The following is a 27991-nucleotide window of genomic DNA, read 5'->3' on the forward strand; positions in this document are numbered from 1 at the left end:
CAACGAGCCGACCTAGCAAGAACACCGAAAATTTCCATACCGCGCGCCGTTCGAGCGCTCTTACGTTACCAATATCGAGATCAACCTTTAAACAACTCACGAGGACGTGACAAATCGGCGGCGCGAACCATCTGCGGGAAAATGTCCACTGTGTGAAGGTGTGTGCGCGCAGTAGTAGAAGAAGCACAAAATCGTTAGGGAAGGAAATCTTTTGAGCTTCGGCCGACGGAGACGGAGAGGCCATCATTTCGGTGGTGCCGTTCGAACAGTACGGGTCACTTTTCTTTCGCCCCAGTCGGTCCGGTTTTGGTGGTTTCGACTTGATCGTGAACGTGTTTCTTTTAGTTGTAACAGTTACCTGCTGGAGAAGAGATAAAAAGGGGAAAGTTTGCTTTGGAAAAGAGTGTGGGTAAAATTCGGTGGCTTCCAGGGCAATGTACTTAAATCAGTAATAACGTTGATTTGTAAAAGATTGCTTTCGGTGATCTGTGGGCAAAATCAACCGGATAAACATGACGGTGAGAGTGATCAATACAGTGCAGTTTATAGCGGGCAATTCAGCTCAGGACTTGTTGGCGAATAATATAAAGTCTTCAAAGGGTAAAGCGATCATCAACGATGTCAACAATAACGAAACAGTTCTCGGCGATGACCGGAGCATCACCGAGCAGGACATCAACGCCTACCTGGAGCACTACAACAAGTGGAAGCAAACCGGATGGGGCCACTGGTTGACCTATATCCTTCGGCAGTATTTCGGCTATGAATTCGACGCGGAAATCAAGTGGAACAATGTGCTGATGATCGGAGTGTTTCACGTGATCGCGATATATGCCTTCGCGAAGTACGTGTTGCAGGCGACCCTCGTTACATACATCTGGGGTGAGTAGAGTCTGTTTTATAACCACACTTAAAGCGGAACTAACTTTTATGAAATTTTTGGCAAGATCGAGTAGGCAACAAAGGGTCGAAAAAATACTGCCTAGTCATTGCCGAAAGTAATCAAAATTCCAATCACCGGTTATGTGACACAAAGTTGTGCTGTGAGAAACCGGAAAAAAGAAAGGCCCTTTCCTTCACACGTTTAAGTCACCCGTTTAAGCCAGCCGTCTGTTAAGTCAGACAGAGACAAAGCTGGTGTGCCTGACTCACACGCGGTTTTTGGCTTGGGCCGGTTATGTAAGAGCTATATCTTTGCTTGGCAGTCGGCCAAGTCAAAAACGCGATGTTTCGGCGGTTGTGAAAATTATTTTTCATTAATGCAAATCAAAAACAGTATGGAGTAGTTCGTATTGACTACAGTGCGGGTTGAAAGATTGAAACTGAACGGTCTAGTTACAAGGAGCTCACTAGAGTTCTGATTCCTGAGTTACGAAAAGAATTTTATTTATGTCATTCAAATAACTTTGTTTTTCAAAATAACGCAATTTCGGAACTATTGAATGCTTCTTCAGAGCAATTATGGAGAATCTCAGCTTTACTTTCTCATGGAAAAAAAAATTGTGATCGGCGTTGTATTAGAATTAAACAACTTTTTGAAACTTTCTTGCAAAATATTTTTAGCCAAGAAAATCACTCATTCGTTGTTTTGTTTTCGTCTTGATTAGAATTGTTTATCTCCGTTTGATTCGCAAAATAACAATACACGAGTTATCGTACGGGTGTTTTTTTTTTCGATTAGTTCTTGTGTGCGATAGCAATAGCCTGCAATATATCGGCAGATACATCTTCTGCACACTGGTAGGGGCAGGCTACCCCGCCAGTGATCTGATACGCAGCTGATATATCAGCAAGAATAATTCTCCAGCACCGCTGTTACACCGCTAGCAGCACGGACCATTATACGATCGAGCGAGTGGAAGTCAACTACAAGTGGCATCAACAAGGTCGAGTGTAAGATACGGCCACTGAGTCACAACACGAAACTGGATCGTCATTGTTTGTTCTGCGGAGACACTCGATTAATCCAACTATCAGCCGTGAGGTCGTGACTTAGACGTTCGGTGGAGTACTCACTTTAGAATTTTTATCATTATTATTAATATTATTATTATTATTGTTATTATTATAATTATTATTATTATTATTGTTATTATTATTATTATTATTATAATAATTATTATTATTATTACTATTATTACTATTGTTATTAGTATTAGTATTACTGTCTTTTTTTTATTTTGATCCATTGTAGTTTGAAAAATTGTTTTTAAAATTTAATATCAACTACTTGATCCCAAACATTCGAATATTTATCGTTTGTGTGCGGTAGAGCGTAACGCTCCCGCAAAATGGACGACATGCAGGTGCAACTATTCCTGGATGTGGAAACAAATGAGGAAGAGATTGAGATCTCCCCCATCAATTCCCCTCTACCTTCCCCGCTACCTAGCCCCGTACCAAGGGTACCGGCAACACGGGTGAAAGCTTATCCAGATGCTTCGAAAGGTCCGTTCGTAGTTTACTTTAGGCCCAAAAAGAAGCCTCTTAACATTATACAAATAGGCAAGGACCTGGCAAAACAGTTTTCGGCCGTAACCGAGATTACGAAGGTGAGGCCGAACAAACTGCGAGTTGTCGTGAGTAGCTTGAAGCAAGCAAACGAAATTGCTAGCTACGAGCTCTTTACAAGGGAGTACCGCGTGTACATCCCTGCCAAAAACGTGGAGATCTACGGTGTGGTTACCGAAGGAAGCCTCACGGTCGATGACATTTTGCGTCACGGGGTTGGCTGCTTCGAGAACCCCCTGATTCAAGATGTAAAGATACTGGATGTCAAGCAATTACATTCAGTATCCATCGAAGAAGGGAAGAAGAAATTCCTCCCTTCGGATTCCTTCCGTGTAACATTTGCCGGATCCGCACTGCCGAACTACATCTCTTTGGACAGGGTTCGTCTGCCTGTACGCCTGTTTGTACCGCGGGTCATGCATTGCCAAAACTGCAAGCAGTTAGGTCATACAGCCACCTACTGCTGCAACAAGGCACGCTGCAGCAAGTGCGGAGGCAATCATGCTGAGACAGCTTGCAGTGAGGATACTGAAAAGTGTCTTTACTGCGAGGGAACTCGGCATGACCTTTCGGCGTGTCCCGCGTACAAACAGCGCGAGGAAAAAATTAAGCGTTCCCTTAAGGAACGATCAAAGCGCTCTTCTGCAGAAATGCTTAAGAGGGCTGAGCCACCCTCGACAGGAAACATCTTTTCCTTTTTGCCAACCGATGAGGGTACATCTGACGATCCCGTCGAAGGGTGTTCTCATGCCTTGCCAGAGGGATCTAGGAAGAGGAGAATGCTCAACTCTCCTAATCTTTCTCGCAAAGGTCGTAAGATAACCCCTAGCGGAATGACCAATAAGACAACACAGAAAGGAAGCGGTGAAGAAAAACCGAAGCAAGTACCCCCCGGTTTTAATTTCAAATCAAACCAGGAGTACCCACCGCTTCCTGGGGCACCAAAAACCCCTCGTGCACCCATTTCTCGATCAGAAGACATAAAAGAAACAGGGTTCATAAAATTCTCTGATATTGTGGACTGGATATTTAAAACATTCAACATACCAGATCCCCTTCAAAACATTCTTCTTGCCCTTCTCCCTACAGTGAAAACCTATTTGAAGCAACTCACAGCAACTTGGCCCCTCATTTCAGTTATCGTATCTTTCGATGACTAATACGTCGAGAGGTTAGGAATTTTGTCACTGTGTTACAGTGGAACTGCAGAAGTATCATCCCCAAATTCGATTTATTTACACATTTGATAAACACATACAATTGTGATGCGTTCGCGCTCTGTGAAACTTTTCTCAATTCAAATGACCAACTTAATTTCCACACTTTTCAACATCATTCGTCGAGATCGAGACTCACACGCTGGAGGGGTACTTTTAGGGATCAAAAAGTGCTATTCTTTTTTCAGAATCGACCTCCCCTCGATCTCGAATATTGAAGTTGTTGCCATTCAAACGAATATGAAAGGAAAAAACCTTTGCCTTGTTTCGTTATATATTCCCCCATCCGCGCGGATTGAACAGAAGCAACTCCTTGATATAGCAGAATTGCTTCCCGCACCTTTTTTGATTTTGGGAGATTTTAACTCTCACTGTTCGCTATGGGGGTCGCTGTACGACGACAACCGATATTCTTTAATCTGTAACTTGATCGACGACTTCAATATGACAGTTTTGAATACTGGGGAAGCGACACGCGTACCTAATCCTCCAGCACGTGAAAGCGTGCTTGACCTATCCCTCTGCTCGACATCACTAGCGTTAGATTGCCAGTGAAAAGTAATCAACGATCCCCACGGTAGTGATCATCTTCCAATCGTTATATCAATTGCTAATGGTTCAACTCCCCCGAACCCAATCAATATTTCCTACGACCTTACACGTAATATTGATTGGAAGTGTTATGAGTCTATTATAGCGCAATCTATCGAGACTCACGAGGAACTTCCTCCGGAGGAAGAATACGCGTTCTTAGCTGGCTTGATAATCGACCCCGCGACTCAATCTCAGACGAAACCGATACCCGGGGTAACGATTAGACAGCGCCCTCCCAACAAATGGTGGTACAAAGAGTGCTCTGAGCTGTACGTGCGAAGGTCCGCGGCGTATAAGGACTACCGAGAGTACGGCACTGTCAACCTGCTTCGAAAGTACGAGGCACTGGGCAGGCAGATGAAGAGCTTAGTAAAGGCGAAAAAACGCTGGTACTGGCGGCGGTTCGTAAACGCGTTGTCCAGGGAAACAGCGATGAGCACTCTTTGGGATACCGCCAGGCGCATGCGGAACCGTGACGATTCGAATGAAAGCGAGGAGTATTCAGATCGCTGGATACTCGATTTCGCCAAAAAGGTCTGTCCGGACTCTGTACCGGAACAGAAAACCTTTCGCGACGCGTTATTAGTAACTACGGAAGAGCCTCCATTTTCGATGTTGGAATTTTCAATGGCTCTCCTGTCGTGCAACAATAAGGCTCCAGGGTTAGATAGAATAAAATTCAACCTGTTGAAGAATCTACCAGACACTGCAAAAAGACGCTTGATGAATTTGTTCAACAAGTTTCTTGAGCTAAATATTGTTCCGCATGACTGGAGGGAGGTAAAAGTCATTGCTCTTCAGAAACCCGGGAAACCTGCCTCTGATCACAATTCATATAGGCCGATTGCGATGCTCACTTGCCTCCGGAAATTAATGGAGAAAATAATCCTCTTACGGTTAGACAAATGGGTCGAAACAAACGGGTTACTTCCAGATACTCAATTTGGCTTTCGCCGGGGCAAAGGGACGAACGATTGCCTAGCGTTGCTTTCTACTGAAATTCAACTAGCCTTTGCTCGAAAAGAGCAAATGGCTCCTGCGTTCATGGATGTTAAGGGGGCTTTTGACTCTGTCTCTGTAGAAATTTTAAGCGCGAAACTTCATTCGCAGGGACTTTCACCAAATTTGAATAACTTTTTGCTCAATTTGTTGTCAGAAAAGCATATGTATTTCTCACATGGCGATTCGACAACTTCCCGAATTAGTTACATGGGTCTTCCCCAGGGTTCATGTTTAAGTCCTCTCTTATATAATTTTTACGTCAATGACATCGATAAATGTCTTGCAAATTCATGCACGCTAAGGCAACTTGCAGACGATAGCGTTGTATCCATTACTGGTAGCGAGGCTAGCGATCTGCAAGGACCATTGCAAGATACCTTAGACAATTTGTCTGAATGGGCTCTTAAGCTGGGTATCGAATTCTCTCCGGAGAAAACTGAGCTGGTCGTTTTTTCTAGGAAGCATAATCCGGCTCAGCTGCAGCTCCTACTAACAGGTAAAACGATCTCTCAGGTTTTAGTCGCTAAATATCTCGGGGTTTGGTTCGACTCTAAATGCACCTGGGCTTGTCATATTAGGTATCTGACACAAAAATGCCAACAGAGGATTAATTTTCTTCGTACGATTACCGGAACCTGGTGGGGAGCCAACCCAGGAGACCTTCTAAGGCTTTACCAAACAACGATATTGTCTGTAATTGAGTACGGGTGTTTCTGCTTCCGCTCCGCAGCAAACACACATTTGATCAAACTGGAACGAATACAGTATCGTTGTTTGCGTATTGCCTTAGGTTGCATGCAGTCGACCCATACGATGAGTCTTGAAGTGCTAGCGGGTATTCTTCCGTTGAAACATCGTTTTTGGAATCTCTCTTACCGGTTGCTAATTCGATGCACAGTTATGAACCCATTAGTAATTAAAAATTTCGAGAGGTTGGTCGACCTTCAATCTCAATCCAGATTTATGACTTCATATTTTGACTATATGGCTCAAGATATTAATCCTTCTTCATACGATTCCTCCAATGTCGCACTTTAAGATACTTCTAATAATGCTATATTCTTCGACACCACCATGAAACAAGACATTTCTGGTATCCCGGATCAATTACGACCCCAAGAGATCCCTAAAACATTTTCCAATAAGTTTAAACATGTTAGTTATGATAAAAGGTTTTACACTGACGGATCTAATCTAGATGAGTCCTCTGGCTTCGGTGTTTTCCACGAAAATTTTATCGCCTCCTACAAACTCGATGCTCCTGCTTCCGTGTACGTCGCAGAACTTGCTGCCATTCAGTACTCTCTTGGGATCATCGAAACCCTGCCCATAGACCACTACTTCATCTTCACAGAAAGTCTCAGTGCCATTGAGGCTCTGCGATCGATGAAGACTGTGAAGCACACCCCGTATTTCCTGGGGAAAATACGGCGGTTTTTAAGTGCTTTAACAGATAAAAATTACCGGGTTACCTTAGCGTGGGTCCCTTCGCGTTGTTCCATTCCGGGTAACGAAAAGGCTGACTCTTTAGCTAAGGTGGGTGCTATTGACGGCGATATTTATGAAAGACCATTTGCTTATGATGAATTTTATAGCATTTTGCGTCAGAGAACACTCAACAGTTGGCAATCATCATGGAACTCAGATGAACTGGGACGGTGGCTACATTCCATTTTTCCTAAGGTATCGACGAAAGCATGGTTCAAGGGGTTGGATGTAGGTCGGGACTTCATTCGCGTGATGTCCAGACTTATGTCCAATCACTATACGTTAAACACGCATCTTTTTCGTATAGGGCTTGTAGACAGTAATCACTGCGTTTGTGGCGATGGCTACCATGACATCGAGCATGTTGTTTGGTCGTGTACCGAATACTGCGGTGTTAGGTCTGAGCTTATAGATTCCCTTCGGGCCCGAGGAAAACAACCGAACGTACCCGTTAGAGACATTCTGGGAAGCGGTGATCTCCAGTACATGACACAGCTATACGGGTTTATAAAAAATGCTGGCATTAAAATTTGAATTCTTTTATCTATTTGCTAGAATACAATTTCTGTCACAAACTGAAAGAGAATGATACACCCGGCTGGAGACACTAAAACGAAGACTCGGTATCTCTATGTTTACGCAGACACCTCAGACCAAAACTGCTCAAACAGAACATCACTGGTTAGCCACGTACAAATGAATACATTCTGTAATATAAAATAGTTAAAAACAAAGTTGTAACACCCCTCCTCTCACCTTAAATCCCCACTAGCTCGTAGTCGGCCGCGAGAATAAAAAAAGGCCTCCCTCTTTTCCCTGCTAATTTAGAATTTAAAAAAAAAATGTACTTGGCTCAGTTAAACATAAATTGTAACGTGCCGTGTCAAATAAACTATTTGAAAACTAAAAAAAAAAATCACTTTTTTCGAAAGGCATTTTAATCTTGTGCTTTACATTTTAATTTATATTACGTTCCTAGTTACATTCCTAGTTTACAAGAAATATGTTTGTTCAGATTTTTTACCATTTTTCAACGTAACACAAACATAAAATTGTTAACCGACCATTTCAGTCATGTGATATTTCATCTATAATTTAAACTTTTCTGGTGACTTGAAATTTGCGAAACAACAATTTTCTAGTGAAATATACAAAAATAAGCCACAGTTCTTTTGTTTTAAGACAAGTGTTTCTTTTGCTTTGATAAGATAAAGGTGCAATGAGCTAAAAGCAATCAAATTTCGAATCCTCTGTTTTTTGCCATTTTCTGCTTCTAGTTGATTTCCAAATAATAAAGTTACATCATAGCATAAGTGTATGAAATTTGAGGCTGCATTCAACCACACTGTACGCAATAGAAACGCATTTTAAAAAAGGAAGAATTAAAAATCATTATTCAGTAAGTATCTTTCTGTATGTCGGTTGACGAAATCTATCTACATTAATAAAGATGAATGTCTATCTGTCTGCTTGTCTTTCTGTCCGTCTGTCTGCCTATCTGTCTGGCTGTCTGTCTGTCTTATTGCTATGAACTCAAAAATCACTGAACCGATTATTGTGAGAAATTGCCTTTTCAGCGCTGGAAATGCCATAAACATGTTATTATGCTTTGCCTCAGTAGCGTGGGCAAGGGGGAGGGCTAAATTTGTTCTCTGTTAACTCAAAAACTTGTACAGCAGTATACAAATTTGTATGCTAGAACACAGGCTTGGCCTAGAGCTCAATCTAGAAAAAATGAAAGATTAGCATTCCTGAACTTTTTGTGGTAACTTTTTCAGGGACCCAAATAAGTTTTCCCGTAAGCAATCGACGTACAATTATTCTATAATTCTTCACTTTTTCCAGTATCAGTTTTTTTTTCGCTTTTGTCGACTAGTGTAATTTTTTTTAATATGCGGTGTGCTTCTGTGACATTGACTTTGCTGTGTATCAGAGTGACACAGTGTTTTATTTTGCCAATTTCGTGCTCTAAGTGAATAGCGTCCTCAAATTTGATTTTAGTATTTTAGTGGTATACTTTATTTGAAAAAGTTACTACGCATTTAATTACGCTTCTTTTGAAATTGACAATTCAGTGATTATTCTACCTATAAGATATAAGGGTGTTAGGTAGCTTACTTAAAATCCTTCAAAGGGTGATAGAGGACCCTATTTGATGAAAAAAATCCTTCTACGCATATGGTCAAAATTCAACTACTGGGGTCACTTTTTCAGTTTTCGATTTTGTTTGCCTTTAACGAGGTCCATCACAAGAAGTGTGATAGCTAGCTCATTTCTGTTGATTTCGTTGTAAAGCAGAGAAAATTTCGTAATCAATAGTGTCTTAAAAACGTCCATCTAGAGCAAATAAGAAACACTCAGAAAGGAACAAATGTGAAATCGAATGTTTTTTGAGAACTTAACTGCAATTTTTTCTCTGAAATGTGTGATTAACATGGATTTTGTTGTTAACTAAATTAAACATTGAAATCAACTCTACAAGTTGTTCTTTGACACCAAGCATCTAGCTCTATTAGTTTAACTGCTATTTCACATTAAAAGCAATAAGTCGCGCATTCATTCAGTGTTGCAAGGATCACCATTTTCTGCTTCACTGTGTTTACGTTTTTAAAACAGTGAAATAGACAGTTAGTGTCTTCAAGAAAGTTGTAGCAGCCACTTTTTCTAGCAATTCTGCTGAAAATGTGAAATTTGTATCCCTTATACTTAAAAAGATATAAATAGTTTTGTATAGAAAGTGTACTTAAATCATAATTTTCTGCATAACTTTTTTCCAAAATTTTCCGCATATATTATACCTTCAACAAAGTTATTAGCCATACAAAAATACATATTATGACTGAACATTTTACCTCGCTATAGTTCAAAATAAAAAAGGTAATTAAACCATTATCGGTTTTCAAACGTTCAATTAAATTTTAAAAAACACATTCATACGCAAAAATACGCAAAAACCTAATTAATATTTTGAAAGTACATCTGTTCGACTTCCAAGGGAGTATAAAATTATAAGGAAACTATTGTATACAAATTTGTACTTTTTCAAACTTGGTAATTTTTGAAGACAGCGTTTTACAATCTTCAAGAAAAATATGGGCTCATAAAAATCGCATAATTTTGTAGAAGGATTGAAAAATGTAAAAAATCATGGGAAAAAGTTATAATGAAAAATGCGAGTTTTGCTCATGACGTCATCTTAAGTGTACCAACAAGAAATTTATTATTCTTAACCTCCGTTGTCTTTTTCATTGTTTATAAACCGGCCTCAGTATATTTTTCCCACAGATGTTTATGATTCGATTATTATTTGCTACTGAAAACAATGTCATTTTCATACATTCTGTGCACAAGTTTCTTTCTTCAAATTAGAAAAAAATCGCGACATTTTCGTTTCCACAGACATTCGATGTAACCCGAGAACTTAACCGAAATAGTAGCTGCGTGCATTAATGCATTGTCAGCGCAATTTAGGTTATTTGACACCACCAGGGTTGATATTTGTTGACACTCTTGAGTGAAAGTGAAAAAAAGCATCCATAAACGTTATTTTTTTACAATCCTTTCAGAGTTCTCCCTTCCCGCTTTTTGCATGGAAGTGAACTGTCAAAACACCTCATTATATTTCATGCGATGGAAGCAAGACAACAAAATCAGTTTATCAGTTAACGAATATTGTCAAGGCATCGGTCAGTGTCAGTGAAAAAGTGTTTCGGTGAGGTTCATTTTGGTTGAGTGGACTGTTTGTTTTTCTTTTTCGCTTTAAGTGAAATCATTTGGTTGGATTTGTCGTCAAATTTTATTCCGTAACCGTGAACGATGCGCGCAATCCATTTCATCTGAGTATAACAGCACGTTACTGGGATCCAGTGTATTTAAAAGACTGCTGCGATCATTGGAAGTGAAAATTGAAAATGATTGGCTGTAATTTTCGAAGAATTTTGCTGGGGAAAATTACTTTTATCAGCACTGGACACCACGTTTATTCGTGTGAAAGTAATATGCGACGGCCGCATGGCTGTTATCGATTAAGTATGGTCGCAAATATGTTTAATGAAGTGGAAAATAAGAAGACATACGTCTAAACAATTGGGAGCGATACGAAAAATCGGACAAAAGAATTGATTCTCTCCGATTCTCACAGGTAGGGTAGAATTAAGTTTTATTCGATTAATAAATTCATTCGATTTTCATAAGAGAATTAGTGCAGTGGTTTTTCATACAGAGATTTTTTGTGCTTATCCCTGTTAAAGTAAAAACTTTGCAATATGGTGTTAAAAATGGGGGAGCAGCCGTCCCGATGCATCGGAGTGACGAATAGCCACTGTGAGCAACTTCACGAAGAGTGCGAGCGTTGGGGTGTTTAAAAAAAAACAGAACTACGAACAGAAGAAAACGAAATCATGTTCTTGTACTATGTTAATTTATGTTATAATTATAAGCCAGCAGCTGGCCTACCTCGCAGATGGCTTACCTCGTGAGTGGGAGGAGATGAACCGGCCTCAGTACACTTTTCCCACAGACAGAAAATGACAGAAAATGATATTCGATCATTATTTGCCACTGAAAACAATGTCATTCTCCTGCATTCGATGCAAGGGTTTCTTTCTTCAATTTAAAAAAAATGTGCTTGAGTAACTTTGCATTTATTTCAAATATCTTTAGTAGCGTTTATGAATCTTCTGGAGTTCTTATGTGCGGCTTTTGTAAGGTGGATTCCATAAGTTACGTAACACCAGATGGGGAGGGGGTATCCCCGAGCGTTACGGTTTGTTACATAGGGGAGGAGGGTGGGGTAACATCAGCGTTACGTAACAAAGAATCTCTGGAGAGACTCTCCAAATATGAGTATTTTCACTGCGTTACGTAAATTTTATGAGGATGAGGAAATTTTATGGCGTACGTTTAGTTACATATCGGGGGTGGGGGTCCAAAAATTGATTTGTGTGCGTTACGTAATTTATGTATGTCGTCTAATGAATATATCATTAATAATGGAGTTATTTCATATTATTAAAAAGAAATAAATGCAGTTAATTTCACTCAAATCCACCGTTTATGTCCGTCTGAAAAAAAAACTTGGGCATTAGATGGTCAAAGTCTTCTTCAGAGCTCTAATCGAGATTTTAAGCACTGATAAAAACTGTGAGTAGTAGCCAAAATATGAGTATCTGCTTTTTTTGTAAAATTGATTATTTTTCTTCTGAAAATAATAGAAGCGAACTTTGTGTTGTGCTAAGACGCTCAAAAAAACATGTTTTCTATTTTATTAGAGTTACTTCAACTTTGTTCGTCTCATTTCTCCTGCGACTTTACCGAAACAGTTGTTCAAAATTCCTAATTGCAATATATATTTATACTCTCATTACAACAGCTGCACAAAAGAACTCCAGAAAATTCAAAAACTGCCGCAAAATTTTGGAACAAGAATGAAGAAGACAACGAAGGGTGAAAATAATAAACCTGTTATTGTCACACTATCAGGGCTCGGATTTAGACGGTGGGGGGCCCGGGGCAATTTTTTTTTGTGAGGCCCTCTTTTCTTAAAACATTTAGAGGTAACGTTCTGGAAGGTGACGAGCAAAAAAAACTAGGGGGGCTCCTTGAATGCCCGGGGCATTTGCCCCCCCTCAAATCCGGACCTACACACTATAGATGACAGCATGTGTAAACATTGACCAAGAATTCACATTTTTAATTATAACTTTTTCAAATGAACTTTCACATTTTTCAATCCCCCTGCAAAATTGTGCAATTTTTATGGGCCCATAGTTTTGCCGAGAAGTGTGAAACGCTCTCTTCAAAAATAACAAAGTTATTCAAAAGAGTACAAATTTTTATACAAAAGAATTTTCTTCATTGAAACAATCGGAAAGACTCTATTAGACAAATGATTTTATATTCCTTTGGAAGTCGGCCAAATGTTTTTTTCAGAATATTAATTAGGGTATCGAACGTCTTCGTCAGTTGTTTGCAGAAAAACTGCCGAAGAAAACCACTGACGAAGACGTTCGATACCCTAGTTATTTGCGTATTTTTGCGTACGAATGAGTTATTTAAAGTTTGATTAACCCTTGAAATACCAATAATGGCTTAAAAACTTTTTTATTATGAACTATAGCGAGGTGAAATGTTAAGCAATAACATGAATTTTTGTATGGTTAAGAACTTTGAGGAAGTTGGCGTGATTAAGGGGTGAAGATTACATATGACCCCAGAAAAACAAAACAAAACCAATGAATCGATCCTTTCCCTCCTGCCAAAGTCACCAGTTACAATTTCCTGTGTCCCCAATTTTGTTATCAGAAGTACTGCTGTGTCAAAGTTTTATTTATTCGATTTAGGAAAAAAAAACTCCTAGGATTTTGTATAACTTTTTGTCTTTTTGTGACAATGATTGGAAGGTGCAAAGGTTCGAAAACTTAACCTGGTAAATACAAAATTGAAGTCCCGTAACGCAATTGATTTTATTGATATTGTTCCCTTCGTTTTTGAGGTGGAATCGACTGTAGAATGTCCAAATAAAACTATGGGTAATTTCAGAATTATTATGATGCTCAGAGTCCATAACTCGACCCCAGTCTCTATTGTTTAAAATTTTAGATGGCAACTTCCGATTTCTAGAAAACAGTCTAAAAGCGTTAAACACTATCGAATATAGATATTTTATAATTCAGGGTGATACCCAGAAGAAAATATCAAAAAATTGGTCGCAGTGACGAAAATACCCAACAAGGAAAAAAATGCACAGGAAGGTTGTATGCAAAGCCACGACCGCAACGTTGAAGTAGAATACTTTTGCAAGAAAGATAACCCCGTTATTTGCGTGTCAGTCATTTTTTTCTAATAACAAACGTTGACCGTTCATTAGCAGTATTGTAATTTCTCTTTGTTTGATATTTTGAATGAAGTTTATTGAATATTTTTAAAATTTTGCGCAAATGAGAAGTTGAAGTGCTGCCAAATTGTAATATGCACATTTAATACGACATCATTAAACGGGAACGGAACAAAGGCTACGGTTATGCAGAACGCGAATGGCGGCGCTATGCGATTCGCCTTACCGTGATGAAATGTACAGCTCTTTTTACGACGAAGTAGAACTATACATTTCAACACATTTCGTCTTGCCGAATTACATCGCGCCGACATTTGCGTTCTGCATAACCGTAGCCAACCACTGAGCGACGCAAACATAGTCAGAGTATTCATGTGGATGAAGATAATTAACTTTGGATTATAGCGCAAAACGAGAAAATATTAACTCTTCAAATATTCATTTGTGTTCTTCAAATTTCAGTTGTTCAATTTAATATCTGATGAAATGTCAGTTTAATATCTGATGAAGGCTCTTATATAGGCCAAATAATGCATCCCCAATTTACTAGGTCCATAACTCTGTCGACCGTGCTTGGGAAAGCAATCGTATAACGACCAATCAGAGGTCGAATTTTTCGTTTTGACAAGGCTTAAGAATTTTCAATGGTACAATAGTACGAATAATAAAATTGCAATTTCCTGCATTTGGTAGGAATCTTAGAAGATTTTCTAATCAATTGCTGCAATAACGAAGGGAATCCATCGAAAACTAACCGATTTGATAGCATTTGAAATTGGACATGTTTCTCACTTTTTTCGGTTTTAGATTTTCATTTTACATCCCTATGTAGCCGAACTTCCTGAGAGAAGTATTCTACTTCAAAAGACAATTTCCACGTGTTGTAACGTGCTGGAGCACGAAATCTATGTCTGTGATAGGGAACCTTCACGTTAACGAGGCATGACTGGAGAGACGCGTCTGATAATGCGGTAAAATTTTTAATGTCTTTTTGTGCAAATTATTGTACTCAGACAAAAACCTGTTTTGAATTGGATGAATTTTTAGTGAATAAACGTTAACCGTTTGTTATTCAAAGTTGGTCATGCTGATTGCAGCCTTTGCGCTGCCCCTACAGTGGGGGGTTTACTAAATAAAGTGAAAATTAGACAACTACAACAGAATTTGATTGCATCCCGCACAGAATGTCTGCTTGTGTTGATGCCAGAAAATTATTAACCTTCAATTATTTTTTTATTTGCCTTGAAAAAAGCATGTCGCGGTTCAAAATCGGTTGCTAATTACAACCTTTGAGCTGCCCTAACATTGGGGGAATTAAGATATACGGACAACATGCACTGTGGAAGCTATTTCACATTCAGTAAATTAGACGGGTGCGACAAATTTAAATTGCTAGGATGCAACACAGAATGCTTGCTTGCGTTGACAAAAATTATTAACTTTCAATGACTTGTTTATTTGCCTTGAAAAAGGCATTTTGATTTCCTGATGGCAATCTTCATGCTACCCCAACACGGGGGGAATAATGGCTGTCTGGCGACACACGCTGAGAATAACCGCGCTGCTATTTTCAATAGTACTATTTTCAATAGTACAACAGTAAATTACAATTATCTTATTTTGGGAAGAATCTTAGAAGATTTTCAAATCTATTGCTGCAAGAACGAAGGAAATCCATCGAATACTAACCGATTTATTAGCATTTGAAATTGGACATATTTTTCACTTTTTTCGGTTTTAGATTTGATTTTCATTTGTCATCCCTATGTAGCCGAACTTCCTGAGAGAAGTATTCTACTTCAAAATACCCAAAAGCTGTAAATCGAATCCAAATGTGATTTTGAAATTAAAGTTGAGATTCAAGGGACGAGGACGCGAAAGTTGTATGGTGTTCATCAATATTGCCCGAAATTTGAGCAATTTAATGTGGTTCGAAACCTGGATAACGAATGCGTGTTAGTTTTGAGTTTTTTCAAGCATATAACTATACTTTCATCGATGTTATGTTTGGTCATTACAATAACAAAATACTGAATGTTATATCATGTTACGTGTTTTTATTTGTAGTGGTGGAAGATTTCGACAAACAGCCAAATCTGCTTCAAGCTAATTTAATTTATCCCATGGATAATGTCAATTCGAATTCGAAACCAGTTGAAGTTACTTAAGACACAACAGTACTGGGGCCGATGCTGTTCGGGTGACTGCGTCGAAACAGTTCGGGATGTGTTTTAACGCGCGTCAGTTTTCATTGTTGTTTTTTCTCCTCTCGTGAGAAAGGACGCATTTGCAGTGTGGCGTCGGCCAAACATCGGCCTGTATTTTGAAGAGCGCGTTTGCAGTTCTGTATGTACATATACTTGTGTGGGAATTTTGTTTTGCACAGATTGGTCTGTGTTTGTGGCATCACTGCTTGTGACCGCGGCTTCGTGGAAGCCGGTTTTGAATTTTTTTAATCTACCGATTGGGCCGATACGGCGCTAACTGCGTCGAAACAGTTGCGCGTCAGTCTTCATTGTTGATATTATTTCCTCAGGTGAACGGAGACGCTGTTACGAAAATTTTGAGTAATTTTATGCCCTTGTTTTATAATTTTTCTAGCTTTTGAGTAAATACTGAAACACATAGACAATTTTTAATTTAATTAAGTAGAAATCTTGTCGGTCAGCATGGCAAATAAATTTTGATTGCGATTGTTTTGGCATTTTGTTAAATCTAATTAGTACTCGGTCGTGTTAGATATCCATATTTGCGCTTTTAAAAATTTTCTAGCTATGAATGCATGAAACTTTGCCAGTTTTTCATACTCAGTAAGTATCTTCGCTTTATTATTCAAGAAGTAAGTGGTAATCAACGCGAAATACCGTGTCTCCGCGCGTATGCGTCGGTAAGAGGGAAGAGAGCGGTCGCGCATAACTTTCCGGGGTAAACGTGTTTTCGGCCCAGGTGAGCTTTGCTCAAATATAGATTTTTGGTGTGTTGTGACTTCCGAGGTGTACCAAACCATTTATTCGCAGACTGTCCACCCGTAGGTTCTATTACAGCACGCAGTGATTCAGAGTAGGTTCCTTTCGTTCGATAAATATCGTAAATAATTAATCGCGACAAAACATTGTAATTAATCGCCACCAAATATCGCAATTATTTGCAATTAATATCAGAATTATACGCGACTCGTCTGTCAACGCACACATCTTTATTTTTTTCTTTTTCTTTTTTTTCGTTCGATTCGAACGGCGATGGCCAAGCAAATAGGCCGTTTTTGAAGCTCTCTTGCTGACCGCTTGCAGTATGTGTTGAGGGTCTATATATTTACTTTTTTCTTGTTTTTGGTAATGCATGTCTGGTTGCTTCGTAACATTGTGTAGTCAGCTGAGATAAATCAATGAGAGATACGTTTCGGTAGTTGCATAATGACTTCATAAACATATTTTCGAATATTGGAATCTGTCTTGATTAGGTTATGGGTCCGGTATCCTCGCGTGCGCTTTACTTTTGCGGTGTTACATCATCAACCGGAATGAGTTCAGATCGTGTTATGATTTCCGTAGAAGATATAATAAACTCGTACGCGCGCTATTTGTTATTATGAACCCGGTATTAGAACTCAGCGCATCGTTTACCAAAACGAAACCTCCTGCAAACCTTACCCTTTTCTCCAACATCCCAGTGATTTCTCGTGGAAGTGCAGAGGTGTTCTCGGCTTCCAATAAAGCGAGTATCACGTCAACATATTCCCATACACACTCCTTCTTTGACCTGCATTCGGATGCGGCCGGCGCTGGTATTGCCTAATATAAAGATTAAGGTCGCCAGTTTTTACACATTGAGGATGAATGTTAATCCCAAGCATCATCCATTGGTTCTCTGTGTAATTACAGCTGATCTGGCAATAACGGAGTAGCAACCGCGGGCGGTCAATCATGCTCATGCTCATGCTCAACAGTAAATTTATTCATATCGTTTAAGCTTAAATCCTATAAAACGCAATATAAAGTTATATATGTAGCGATTTAGTATGTCATATAAAATCATATAAAATCGTAAAATACGCCATTCGGCTAAGTCACATAAAATGCAATATAAAGTTTCAAATAAAGCCATTTAAGGCGGCAGGTTATATTATAAAAATCGTAAAGAATGGTTTTTTCCTATGTATGTGTAAGTCCTCCCATTTTTGTACACATAGCTAAAAAGGGCTTAACAGAGCTGCATGCGAACGGATTAAACCAAATTGTTTGATAGGAAATATGTGGAAAATCAGATTATAGTACCAAAAAAAAATAAACAATTTAAAAACAAATAAACTCGTTCCTAAAAACATTTGGGCACCATTTTAAATTCGCTGATTGGGGTTATATTTCATATATGTTTTCGATACGTTTTTAAGAGTAGCTTTCCTTAATCTTACAATACACAAAGTTAATTCATATTTATTAAATTTGTTCTAGAATAATGTATTGGGATTGTCTATCGATTCTATCGTACAGTATATCTAATTCTGGGGAGCGGGTTCAAAATGTGTCATTTCCTTTTTGTTCTATGCAGTTCATTCCAGAATTTTAATTGCAAACCAAATGTCCAATTCTTTTGATCTTACGGGAAAATTATAATTCGGCTATCATTAATTCGAAATTGTTATCATTATATGACTTTTCTATTTGTGCTAACAAACGTTTGCTCCTGTAAACTCACAAACACTTTGGAGGCTTCAAGAAACAAGTGGAAAATTTAAAAATACGATGCCTTTGTTACTAAGCGTTACGACATTCCAATCAACAAATTGACAAAAACAAACTTCAAATTGCGAATTTCAACCGGAGGTTGATTCCTTTTTATTACCGTCAGTTGTCACGAAATGCCTCTCATAATTTCTTTGAACATGGAAAATTGAGTCATTGGTTCCACTGAAATCACGCAGCACATTTTGCTTTCTTTAATTTTAGCTATCAGAGCAAAAAAATATTACATTTAAATGGTCTTGCTAAAATAAACTGTTGATTGAGTTTACGGTTTCCTATTGCCTAGCAACGATGTCCTGATGAGGATTAGCGATACACAGGCCGATACGTCAGCGGACCGTTTGCTGAGAATCAGAATTTCTTGTTTATTACGAAAACTAAGCGGACAGCAAACTAGCGAACTCGTCATTTGGCAATAGGTCCAGTGAAAGCGATTGTTGACCAAGAAAATCATGAAAGTCTGAAATATGATGATATTATCCACAAAACATTTTACCACCATTAGTTAATCAAAGATTAGAGCTTTTACTCCCTAAAGTTTTAGGACATGTTTTATTGTTGTCAGGCTTAAGGCCTAAAACGACCAATGAGAGTTCGAGAAACGCACTTTTATATTAGACGAAAACAAACCCGACTATAATAAAACATGCAACACAACTTAACAATTAACGCAACGGATCCAATCTGCGTAATCAATCGATCAATCCCAGTCCCTGAAAAATAGTGCAGTGAAGTTTTTGAAGGGTTTTTGGCTTCCATTTATTGTCCTCATCGAACAGTCAGTAAGCCAGCAAATCAGCTCGAGACAAGTGCAATTTCGGTGTATTTACCGAGGTAAATATGTACCGGTAAAAGTATTACAGCAGTACACATCCCAGTTTGGAATCAGCCAGTTTCTAGTGTAGGCTGCGTCGTCCGTCGGCTAACGAGCGGTAATGGCCTTGGTCGGGCTTGCCCGCCACGGTCAACCGCATTTCGGGTTCAATTTGTGCCTGCGTGCAGCTGTCTATTTATTTTTCCGTTCACCTTCCTTCTTTGGTGGTGCCGCAATGCATAATTGTTGTTGTTATTTTGGGTTATCGCACTCTTCCACTGGAAACTGGACACTAGCAAAAAAGGATAATGAGAGTGACGCGTTTGGATGAAATATGGAATACTTCTGAGCAGCGAAAAATGTCCCAGTTTTAATTGTCATTTTTTTTGTTTGGCTTAAACTTTTCATAGACGTTTCTATAGGCAAAACATACCATTTTGTGCTATTGCTTTAATTTCTTGGTACACGGCTCATTTTTGAGAAGCTATTTAAAAATGCTATTTTAAAAAAGTATTGATCATTACAAATGTTTTCAGAGCCAAAACGGTTTGTTTGTTTAGTGTTACGTCTTCGGGAAAGTTGTAGATAATAATTTCGTCTTTTCGAAAAAAACATACACTCTAAAATAATTAAACATATTTTAACAGCCAAATAAAAATTGCCCTTCGGAAAAAAATTTTGATTTTTTTTTCTTCAAATATCATTACTCTATTTTTATATTTCCCTGATCGGACGGCTCTCAATGTTTGTTACCTGTTACCTAATCTTGTTTTTTTAGAAAATTAATTTTTCTTTAAACTCGTTTTCAAAAAAAAAATATTTTAGAGTGTATATTTTTTCGGTAAAGAGTTATTATCTCTACTTTTGCCGAAGACGTCATACCGATCAAACAAACCGTTTTGGCTTTAAAAATAGTTGTAACCATTCATACCTTCCTAAAATAGCATGTTTAAATAGCTTCCCAGGAATGAGTCGTATTCTAAAAAATTAAACCAATACAGGTCGAACTCGATTATCCAGGGACTCGATTATCCGGAGACTCGATAATCCGGATTTTTAGACTCGATTATCCGGAATAATTTTTTTCTGTTTGTTTTAAATATTTATTTTGAAATCTTATCTTTGTTACCATTACTGTCCTTTTTGGCATGTTTGAGACATGTCCGAAAAAGGGAAACCAATCAGTGTCAATATTTTTGCTCCTCGAGAATTTAGCTCTTTTTCACATAGAAATTATCTTTTATATTTGTATTTGTCTGTATTTCATCTGACATGAGTAGTGTCAGACATTTCTGGTTACGCCACTGCATCATTCAAGTAACATAGGCGATCTTGTAAGAAAAAATTATAATTGCGGATAATCGAGTCCAACCTGTATCACAAAATGGCATCTTTTGCCCATAGAACGATCTATGCAAAGTTTCGGCCAAATCTTAAATGGTCGATTATATTGATTGCCCTTTTTTTTGTAGAATTGCTCATCTACTGTCAAGTAACACGGAAATAATTCCGTCCTCGTTTTCATGAAATAGAAACACAAAATCATGATACCTGGCATTCAATAGAAACATGAACTAAATTCATATACTCAGGAAACCATGCAAACCGCCCACAAATCTGGTCTAACTGATTCCTAAAAGCCTCAAATTTCCTACTTCTTGGCATGCGCATGGCAATCAAAATCCTGGACGTGCGTTTGGAGAATATCGTGGATGATTATGTTTCGCAATAGTGAGCAACAGTCGGTTGTTTTGTTTCTACCCGGTCAACATTGTCGACATAACAGCATTCATTGTTTTGTCTTACCGTTTTGTTTGTTTCTGTTTTAATTTGTATCATCAAACAACACAATTGATTATAATTATAGTACTCCCTCACGTGCCAATGAACCTCGATCTACCTACTTGTTAACAGCAGTAAAACAGTAAACAGTTAACAGTATAAAGAAACAGGATATGATATCATGAATATTGTCCACGATATATTTCCCTATCATAAAAGTACATTATGTTCAATAATCTAAATTGTTATTGGTTAAAGAATAACTTTTGATGAACTTTTGATTTTGAGCAACTAAACAAAAACCAAACGCTTACTTTGTATGAACACCAATGTAGAACCAAAAAAACTCGCTGCGCCCAATTGAGCCGTTTTGAAGCCTTCAAACAGATTGATAAATTTCCCCGAGTTTGGACCCATTTCACCTTAAGGGGCAACAATGGCGCCATTTTGAATTTTCAGAAAGGGGCCATCCACATACCACGTGGACAGATTTTTGATGATTTTACCCCCCCCCCCTGGGAAAACGGCCCATATAAATTCTTTTTTTGTAAGGACCGTGGACATTACACAACTCCGTCCACGTGGTATGTGGATGGCCCCAAATCGGAAATCATCGATGTTTTTTCGACGCCATTTTGTTTTAAAGCTAAATATCAAAATTCTAAGAGTTTGTCCACATATTAGCATCTTCTTACCCATCTTAAAAAAAGCAGACCGTTACCACTATCGAGGCTTAACTCAAAATCACGCAATAGCTGCCACCGCTGCTCACCAAAACAAACCCGCCTAGACCGAATTCAGCACCATTTTATCACAGCTAGAGGAAACAACCGGCCTATCTAACCTTAAATATGTATCCACAAACATGACATAAAAATTATCGAAACTATCTAACGCGACCATATCGTTCACAAACAACACAACGAACGATTTTAAACGAAAACAAACAGATTTATGTGAACGATATTCAGCGCAAGTGGTTAGAGTTTTCATGTTGTTCATGTATTTTTACATGGACACGCTCTTGCAGCGTTACCCAAAATTGGGTAAAATTATTGTTAAAATTGCAACAGCACAGGCTACACATTTCATAGAATCATCTAGTCTGGTCACTTTATAAAATCTTCTAGCGCCATGATTAGAGAAGTAAACCTTCAGTCCCGCACAACTTAACACAAGAAAGTTATTGTTGGCACCACGAGGCATCTGGGATGGAAACGTTCACTTTAGAGGGCATCTAAACGTTAAATTACACTTACCGAAATAAAGGATTTACTTTAAAAAATTATGTCCAAACGATATTTTTTGATTTTTAAATCCTCATCGAAATTTTTTAGTTGGGACTGTTAGTATTGAAAAAATAAAAAATACATTTTGCACCTTATCGCAAAATCGCAACATGAATTTGTGCGGTTTACCTTTTTCTCTCTCAAATTCAGCGAAGTTTCATATATTCACACGTTCTAAAACTTTACCAAATAAACCATTTCTCTAACTCTTATCACAAAAAAGTTAGTGTTTTTATTTTTAATACAGTAAACTATTCATAACTTTTTATAATTCGAGATTATGTGAATCGTTCATACAAACAATTGTTCCGGCGACACCATTAAGCTAGGATGGAGAAGATAGGTGCTATGGATTTAAGTTCCAGACTTCGCCTTATTGGGCCAAAAGGTCAATTGACGAACCTAATACATTTGTGCTTGAACGGATGGTGCAAGCCGAAAACCATGTTCAAAAGAATTTTTAACAAAAATATAGAAGAAATGTTGATAAGAATTTTTTTTATCATGGTCTACTTTCATAAAAATAAAAAATCTAACTTTTGATACCGTCTGCCGGGGTGAGATTAAGCCACGGGGGTGAGATTGAGCCAAAACGGAAAATGTTTGTATGTTGAATTACTTGAGGTTTCTAGAACCTACTACCTCAAATTCAACACTTTATGAAACGTGACATATTTATTAACAACTTCAAATAAAATATAGATAATATCAGTGAACTGTTTCACTTAAATAATGTTTCAAAGTACAGGGTGAAAAACATGCGCTAATAACGTTATCCAAAAATGTCCAAGGCAAACCAACCCGTTCAAGAAATCTCATCAACTTACTGCTCAGTTGGTAGGTTAAGATGTCGTCTTGAATGTGTTAAGGAAATATTATGCATTAAATTTGTGTTGGCTCAGAAAACAATGTTTTTCCAAACTGTACACTTTTCGAGCCCTTTTGGGGTGAGATTGTGCCAAGCTATGATGAACGGTACAATGTACGGAATTCATATTGACGACAAAGTTATATCAGTATACACCAAAATACTTGCATAGTTTACATAGGGTATGTTGTCTAGCCAAGGTATTATTTGAAATAATGACTAAAAGCTTGAAAACAGTAAGCTAACAACTGTTAGATGGAAATTTACACTGACTGATATTACTCATGGAATGTAACAAAATTTTGTACACCGATTCTATATTAACTGATGACTTTTTCAGCGCGGAAGGAGGGCTGTGGGTACGTTTCCAGCGGTTTTGAGATCTCCAATGGAATATACAGTGATCAATGACATATAATAATTGAAACGAAAAGTCTTCTCAGGCCTTATGTTCTAACGTTTTCTCTTTCTAAGCTACCTGGAGACGCCACTATGTGTATAGAGACTGTCTGTAAGCCACGTTCTCGTAACTGGTTACTTCAGATATCGATTTGAACCAGTCATACATTTGTCTACAATTCATATGAAACGTAGTTTCTGATCACCCCCCCCCCCCCCCTACAGCCCCTTAATAGTCCACGTTGTTTATGGTCGACCCTATATTACTGTTTATCATGTTATTCATGTGAATTATTTGTAGATACACTACTGTTCATTTTTCAGGTGTTGAAGTCAACTTTTTGTTTTTGGCACAATCTCACCCCATAGAAGGGGTGAGATTAGGCCAAAGTTCATTTAATTTTAGCAAAATTATAGTTTATTGTAACTTTACCTTATTTGCGGCAGTCGTTAACTAAACATTTAAGTGTGCATTGACGTGATTTGGATCAAACTCATTGCCTAAATGTGTACATTACAAGCTAAGGAACAAAAATGTATCCTTTTTTGGCACAATCTCACCCCGGTAGACGGTACAGCGAAAATACACGAATAGTTTCTTCAGCAAAGTTGTATAACTTTTCAACATATGAAACTTTGCGGAAGAAAAAAATCTTTAGGACGTCTATAAATTGAGATACAAAGCATATCCTCTGTCAACCTTTGAGGGGTTGAGTTTTTCTAGTATAATTTGTTAATTTTTTTGTTTGTTTTCGAGAACGTAATGTTCTAAACAAATATGACCAACATAAACATACAGGTTTCTTTCGAAGACATGCAGCTAGGGGTTCAGTTAATTCAACATCTGAACAAATTTACTGAGTGTGTAGACATGTCACAACATAATAAAAAGACAAATATTTTAAAAACCTTCATGATGTCCAAATTAGGTTCGAAACGTTGTCGTAAAAGTTAAAAAAATCTACTAAATTGCGACTGAATGGCCAAAACACTCAGAATATTGAAATCAAACTGCTATGAAATCCAATTACTTTAAAATTCTCTTTCTCTCTTTCCGTCTTCCCCGTCGATAGGATTCTTCGTGGGCGGCTGCGCGGGTTTCGGTGTCACGGCTGGCGTTCACCGGCTGTGGTGTCACCGGGCTTACAAGGCGAAGCTTCCGCTGCGCATTATACTGGCGATTTGCTACTCGATTGCCGGCCAAAACACCATCTACGACTGGGTCCGGGACCATCGCATCCATCACAAGTACTCGGAAACGGACGGCGACCCGCACAACTCCAACCGGGGTTTCCTGTACGCGCACGTGGGTTGGCTTATGCTGCGGAAGCATCCGGAGTGCATCAAGAAGGGCCGATTGATCGATATGAGCGATATCACCAGCGATCCAGTGGTACGGTTCCATCACAAGTAAGTAATGGTAGAATTATCGCTTCCAGCCGCAGTAGACCACGGTAGAATAATTTTTCACAAGCAGGTAGAAAATTATATGACCAACCCTGGCAGTGGTAGTGAAGCGTAAGCAGCGATGACAATTATCACTTGTCAGCCAAAACTAACTTCCAGAGGTTCACCCACCTGCACATGTTGAGTTCTGCGAAAAACCGATTTACGGTTGATGGCATAAAGCACACACCCCCGGACGTAAGTTACCTAACCGGTTACAAAATTTCGCCAAAATTCTCAGCCGTTCCTATACCGGACGGCAATAAAAGTTTTCTCTTTTGGTCGATCGCTACGTTGCATAAAAGCCCATAACTGGGGAATCGAGTAAAAGAAATAACAAACGAAATAAAATCTACGAATTAGGAAACTTGAAACGGCGCTCATTGTTGCCAACGCGCCTATCTGTGTTCGAAAAGAAAACAGGTTTTTGGGTTCGATAGACACCTAAACGCGAACGGCGTTGAGTGGGAAAATATGATTTACCCCAAAGAGTTTGAAATGACAAGCTTGAATCAAATTCGGAAACTCGACGATTCCAAATTTAGCGATTTCACTAATAACTTGCTAACAAAAATCATTTAATTTATTTGGTACGTATGGAAAGCTTTTCAACATATTTCTTCAGAAATGTTGGTAGTGAACGTCCCATTGAAATACAAATAAATAACGATTTTTTTAAATGACTTTTGTTCCTAATCCATGTGACAGTTAAGACTTTCTGAAATTTTTTTACTATACTAAGGTAAATTCTGTAGAAACTAAATTACGAATGAAATAATCAACGTGTCATTGATAACAGCGTTTTTATGCCGAATACGCAAAAATTTAACCGACCATTTTTAATTGATTGTAACTTTGCACACTTGTTTTACTTAGCAAACTGAATATTTTTCAGTGTGTGGACAAATTTTTCAGACTCAAGAGAAGTTTTCTAAAAGGGCGTAAGCATTCTGGCATTAATTTTATTCAAAGCATTGCAGCTAAATAACCTTTAGTTGTACAAAAAAGCTGTCTGAAAATTATTGGTAGGGAACTAAAAGTACAAACCAGAAAAATCTAGAAGAAACATTATCTTTACTCAGTTTAACGAAGGGAGATATTGAAAAGATAATGGGCACTAGTAAAAATGCAAAGACAGAATAAATTACAGAAAAATGTGTGCTAGTTTCACCGAAGAATATTCGATAGAATAAAAATATTTCCTCAAGTTAAAATTTCACAGTTGATGGAAAAATTTGCAGAACGTGAAATGTGAACGTTCGTGTCAACATGTATTATGTTGTCGAAAACGATGAAGATTATTAAACTTTGGCAATCGCAGGGATGGCATGGGTGACCATTTTTACTATGAAACCATAAAAAACTAGCAGCTGGCACCTGATTGATCAACTGATTCTTAGATAACCTCTCGTCCACAAACGACAAACTATTCGAAAGCTTCAAGAAACCTCGGGGTTCCATTTGATTCATCTAGCTTTCTATTTTATTTGTCCATCCCACCTCTAGCTGGTGAAAAATTACGTAAATCCAAACAAAGAAACTAAAATCGCTTGCAGGTGCATGATTTATCAACAGCTTAATATTCCTGTGTTCATTTTTTTTTTTTGTTTTCCACATCATCCTAAATCCAGCCTCGAAATAATTCCCAATCAAGTGAATCATCAGCACTCTTCTCTGAGTTGATAATTGTATTGCATAATATGTTATGCTATACAACATACAACGGGTATATCATTCCTCTCCCCAGGATGAACTGGGCGGAAAATTTATTTCAACCATCTTCACGAAAACAGTTACGATCACAACAACCAGAAAAACGGGGTTAATTAAATTTCATACAAAACACGTTTTCCCAGCTTGCTTTGAACCAACCTCTAACCAAAAATGCCAAATCATTTTCGTTTCACTCTCTGTCTCCCCATAGCAACTTCATCCTAATGAAGCTTCTGTTCTGCTTCTTTCTGCCGACCTTCATTCCGTGGTACTTCCTGGGAGAGAATTTCCGTCTGGCCTTCTTCAGCCAGTGCTTTGTCCGGTACGTGTTGAGTCTAAACTTCACCTGGTCCGTCAACAGCGCCGCTCACATTTTCGGAGTTCGACCCTACGACAAGTGAGTACCACAAGCGAACACGGTTCCGCTTGACTGACCGATTTAATGCGAATTCTACTTGTTTTTTCATTATAGACGTATCCAACCGGTGGAGAACAAGGTAGTCTCGGTGGTGGCCATGGGCGAAGGATGGCACAACTATCACCACGTGTTTCCCTGGGATTACAAGGCGGCCGAACTGGGTAACTATCGGTTCAATGTGACTACCTTCTGGCTGGATTTGTTCGCCAAGATCGGCTGGGCATACGACCTGAAGGAACCCTCTAAGGATCTGGTGCGACGAACGATCGAGAAATATGGTACTACAGTTCGTATTAGTTTTGCATTATAATTCTATTTTCCCGCTTTTTCACGTAGGGGACGGCACACATCTTACCGTAACGTTTAAGGACCACGTCGAGATTCCGGACCCAGCGGAGAGCTCATAAATCGCTCGCGAGGATCGATCGATCGCGTTTGTTTGAGATTGTGATCAACCATTACCTGGTTATTTACAGCTTAAGGGGTAGGCTAAGTGCAACCAGATTTTGTAATACTATGTATGTATTTGTGTACGCAGCATTCAGGTGTTCACTACTGCTGCAAATGGGTCTCATCAGATGGGAACGTAACAAAAACAAATAAACAATATTTTTTATTTAACTTAAAGAGGGTTTTTCGCTTCTGCTCGAGTGCGCCAATGGCGATGACGACCTTTAGTAGGGGAACCTTGACCTTGACTGGTTTTCTACTTCAACGCGCCGTGAAATTACTTCCAATGCACCAAGAATGACTCAGCTATGAGGAAACACATCAAAGTAGAAAACAAGCGCCACATGGTTTAATTTCGATTTAAAAAATATATAGGGTAATAACACTAGTTGCTGGACGGCCCATTAAGAGCAAAACAATGAC

The 27991-nt window shown here is 38.5% G+C and overlaps 1 protein-coding gene across 2 annotated transcripts; it reads left to right on the forward strand.

Moving 5' to 3' along the window:
• Positions 1-27745, forward strand: LOC129732837 (acyl-CoA Delta(11) desaturase-like). 2 transcript variants are annotated; one of them, XM_055694143.1, is made up of 6 exons: positions 11-158; positions 346-882; positions 24615-24951; positions 26912-27097; positions 27173-27396; positions 27455-27745. In XM_055694143.1, exons 2-6 carry the CDS (start codon positions 513-515, stop codon positions 27523-27525), a joined length of 1188 nt encoding a protein of 395 aa, XP_055550118.1. In that variant the 5' UTR covers positions 11-158; positions 346-512; the 3' UTR covers positions 27526-27745. The 2 variants fall into 2 exon arrangements, with proteins under 2 accessions (XP_055550108.1, XP_055550118.1); XM_055694133.1 differs by having other exon boundaries at positions 1-882.
• The last annotated feature ends 246 nt before the right edge of the window (positions 27746-27991 follow it).

Source organism: Wyeomyia smithii, chromosome 1, assembly GCF_029784165.1.
Source record: "Wyeomyia smithii strain HCP4-BCI-WySm-NY-G18 chromosome 1, ASM2978416v1, whole genome shotgun sequence".
NCBI classification, from domain to species: domain Eukaryota; kingdom Metazoa; phylum Arthropoda; class Insecta; order Diptera; family Culicidae; genus Wyeomyia; species Wyeomyia smithii.